We start from the raw sequence: 3,943 nt of genomic DNA, 5'->3' as shown, positions 1-3,943 counted from the left end.
AAAATAATTTACTACTTAATAATAATAATATTAATAATTATAATAATAATAAAGTATAGCACATATATTTTATCCTTAATCTCAACAGCAGAAAAACTGAAGAGGTTACTGAAAAATTAGCAAGCTAATTTTGCTGATAGATTATAACAATATACTTTGGACTGGAGTAAATTATTTGGGAGTTCATGGCTTTTTTAAACAAAGCTAGAGCTCACAATACAAGTTTTATTTGATTTACGATAGCAGAGAAGAAGTAGCTAGAAGAATTCAGAGTTTGGATGTGCGAATCCAAATAATTGTTCCTTCCCTCTTGCTTCTACATTATAAAAAAAAAAAAAATTAAAAATGTCCTGAAGGATGGGCCCTTGAATCCATATAAACTACAGCAGCAGCATGGTGACAGAGTACCAACAACTAGAGATATGCTATAAAAGCCTCGAGATCTATTAGTAGAGATCTATTAATAGTTTTGAAGGCACAGACTGTTATAAAATTATGGCAAAATATTGTAACCAAGTCTTTATTTTGGGTGCAGAATTCTGGCATGCTTAGAGCAAGATTTAAACAAAAGTCATCCCAACCTGTTACAGACACCTGAATAGCTGCTACACAGAAGTCAGCAAAAGAAGAGGCAACATACTAAGAATCCAGGTCTGGGGACAAACAGTTTATGTGCATTGAATCTAAGTCTATCTATTGTCTTTGCACCTTACACCCACGGTCACGTGTTTTGGGCTTGTCTTGATACTTAGCAGATCAGTCAGTGTCTGTAAACTCCAACACTTGTGCAGTCCAGACAACTTCAACAGTTGTAAAGCATAAACTCTGTGAAGCTGCAAAGTAAGCGATAACTGCAGCCAAATATAAATGGTTAGCTAATACTTACTGATCTAAAGTCATATAGAAAAGGCAAACAGCAATTTCAATTTGTAATAAACATTAAGGTTTTCAGCAATGCACTGCTATTTATCACTTCAGATGGAGACATGCAAGTAGATCAATTTAACTTCACTCTTACAAGTTCAATGGAGATGTTCATACAAATAAATTGAGGAGAGTGCATGTGTGTGGCTAAGCACAGAGGTTCAAAAAGCCTGAGGCAGAATCATTTCAATCTTCACAGCCAGTGTGTTCCCCGTCTACCCCCCCCTCTCAGACAAACTGATGCCAACCCCACTTGCCTGGCTGCTGCAATAGAGAAATACCACTACTGGGGCTTTCTCCCTGTCCTATACAGACAGGGGGTCTAGAGGGGTCTGGGGGTCTGTTCCCTTGCCCCTCCCCATCCCACCAGGCTGACAGGTGCTAGCAGGGAGCAAAGGCTTTAGTGCCTTAGCTCTGTGATAGCTGGGGGAAGGGCCAGCACTGCTCTGCTGGAGCAGACTGGGATGTTGAGGACTGTGAGTTAACTTGAATCTGGTGGGGATCTGGGACAGAAGTTCAATAAACCAGTTTGACCTCAATCGGTTAAGTCTGATACTACATCCATCCAGGTTTATCGTAAACCAGTTTCAGCCATTTTGAAAGCAGTTTAGGTGCATTGAACTTCCATCCTGTTACAGGTTTAGATCAGTTTCGGATCACCTAAACTGGTTTATGTTTAACTTCTGTCCTTAGCACGTGTGTGTGTGTGTGTGTGTGTATGTGCGCGCTTGTGTGTGTATGTGCGCACGCACGCACACAAATTGGGTCTAAGACTCTTTTGTGTATGTAATACAATTGGAATTCCAGGCTGAGTATCAAGTCTCTCTTTCTCTTGCTGTAATACCTACTCTCTATTAGTTCACTTTCAGCTTTGGTATCATGCTTAAATTGATCTTCTCCTTTTCTTTTTTGATCTACAAAGAGTATGGGAAAGGGTAATTTTGTAGCCTCTTCTAAAAGTGTGTGTGGGGGGGCAAGCTATTGCTCTGCAGTGCTCAGCAGCTGTTACCCTGGTTACTGTCAAGTCTGCTTTGAGCAGCAAATGTAGCAAAACTACTCCAACTTTAAGCCTGCTTCCTCCAGGGTCAAAGTTAGGGCAACCTAGTTAGCTTGTACTGCTACAGGCTGATGCAGGTTAACAGTTGCTGCACTACAGGGTAGCAGCTCTCCTTCCCCTTTTGAAGAGGCTACAAATCTGTGTTTGTCCATACCCACTGCGCTCTTTATCTCCATGTCTCTAGTCTCACCTTACCGCTCTCATTCAAGGCCTAATTTGCTGTGCTAACACCATCCTCCTGACCCAAACATTTGAATTTCTCCCCTACATTCCCCAGTGGGGGCATTTCTAAAGTTCCCAACACCACTGCATAAAAGCATCATTTTTACATTATCATGACTGTCACCTAGAGTCAGGGTGCAGTAAACCTTTCTTTCCTTTCTCTGCATCGTTCCTCTAAGTACACTCCTCTCATGAACCTTTATCATCTTGAAATGCTATGATTAAGAGTAAGACAAAACCCTGCTACCCCTCTCTACCAGATGGTCATCAGTATTAATGTACTTTAATTATCTTTGTTTTTAAAGCTCTTTGGAGCAGGACCGTCTTTAATGTGCTGCTTACTGCAGGGAGTGGTAGGAGCATGCAATAAATACCTAAGAAGACATTATCTTCCCTCCTAACTCTAATGAATTCAAAACTCACTTCCTAATGCCATATTTTCTTGCATATACCTTCCCAACCCCCAATTCACCTGCTGGAAATTGGGATATGCATTATAATCAAGGAAATATAACACCAGCAGATTCTGCTGCTTATGCATCTTCCAAGGGAAAGTGAAAATAACACTGCAGGTGCTGCACACTAGCTGCTGCCTCTGGATACTTTCTCTCCACCTCAGCAGCGGCTCTTGAGGAAAGATCTTTTTTCCTTCATCCTGCCTTTGAAAACCAGGTTGCGTATTTTATTCAGGTGCATGTTGTATGTTTAACAAGAGTGACTTTATGACCAAAAATGCCCATCTTTAAATAAACAGTAATGGAAGAGTTTGATTTGTTTGTAAGTATAGCTAAATACTGAAATAAACCTATTTCTTAATGCTTAAAGTTAAAAGCTGAAAGGACATAATTACTTACCCCAATATTAAAAGTCCCTTTAAAATAGTCCAGATTTGCTTGAATGAAGCAAATGTTATTTAATCCTAGTTCATCGCTTCTGTCTTTAGCACGAACCAATGACAACTCTTTATTTTCTATTAGCACCACCTGGATTTTGCATATAGAAAAATATGTCAGCAATATTAGTCTAAAATCAAAGTACCCAGATACTATTGCAAAAATACTCTGTTTGAACACAAAAATCTGCACTTAATTCCTTGGCACACATCTTGAGCTGTCCTCCAAAGCGGCAAGCTTGAAAACAAATAGAAATGGAAGGGATCCTATGCCTGTTAAAAGTCAAACAATTAATGAACACTTTCATTTTCTAAACACAATCTCTTTTCTCAGTCAAGCCCCAGGTTCATTTGGAATTAAACTAAACCTTTTACATTCTAGCATTTGCAATCTTTTTAAACTTGAGGTACTCTGCTGGCATGTGCTGGTTTTCATGTACCTGAATCAGATTGGTTCCTCACCCACAAAACACCTTTCAGGTGAATAGGAAAAGTGGGGTATTACAGACAATCCCTTAATAATAACAGCTTCAATTCAGCACAAAACTTAGGCAGATACTTCAGAGCTTTTCTGAATAGGGGTAGGTTCAATCATGGGCATAGTTGAGCTTGTACCATGATGACTTGGACCAAACAAGTGGATGATAATGCACTGAGGACACAGCACTAGCACTGCTGCTAGCATCTTTGGAAAACTTCTTCTGAACTATCCTTTCGAGAGATGCCTCCACAGTTTTGTCTCATGACAAATACTTTACATATGCCAATACAGAGAACTTCAGGACAGAGCACACTGGCACATAGTTTCTACCAAATCACAGATTTTTAAGACAGTTCTAAATGATCAA

At 39.7% G+C, this 3,943-nt stretch overlaps 1 protein-coding gene across 3 annotated transcripts in view; it reads right to left on the bottom strand.

Annotated features, from left to right (window-relative positions):
* GSTCD (glutathione S-transferase C-terminal domain containing) overlaps positions 1-3,943 on the bottom strand; it is a 164,314-nt gene that overhangs the window by 26,910 nt on the left and 133,461 nt on the right. For all 3 annotated transcript variants that reach the window (XM_025208781.1, XM_025208780.1, XM_025208779.1), the window contains exon 8: positions 3,058-3,186. In XM_025208781.1, coding sequence (XP_025064566.1) covers positions 3,058-3,186 — 129 coding nt within the window. The remainder of the gene's footprint in view (positions 1-3,057; positions 3,187-3,943) is intronic.

The sequence above is a fragment of the Alligator sinensis genome, unplaced genomic scaffold (genome assembly GCF_000455745.1).
Source record: "Alligator sinensis unplaced genomic scaffold, ASM45574v1 scaffold1092_1, whole genome shotgun sequence".
Lineage (NCBI taxonomy): Eukaryota > Metazoa > Chordata > Crocodylia > Alligatoridae > Alligator > Alligator sinensis.
Note: the sequence above shows the minus strand (reverse complement) of the source record. Positions and strands in the feature narration are given on the sequence as shown.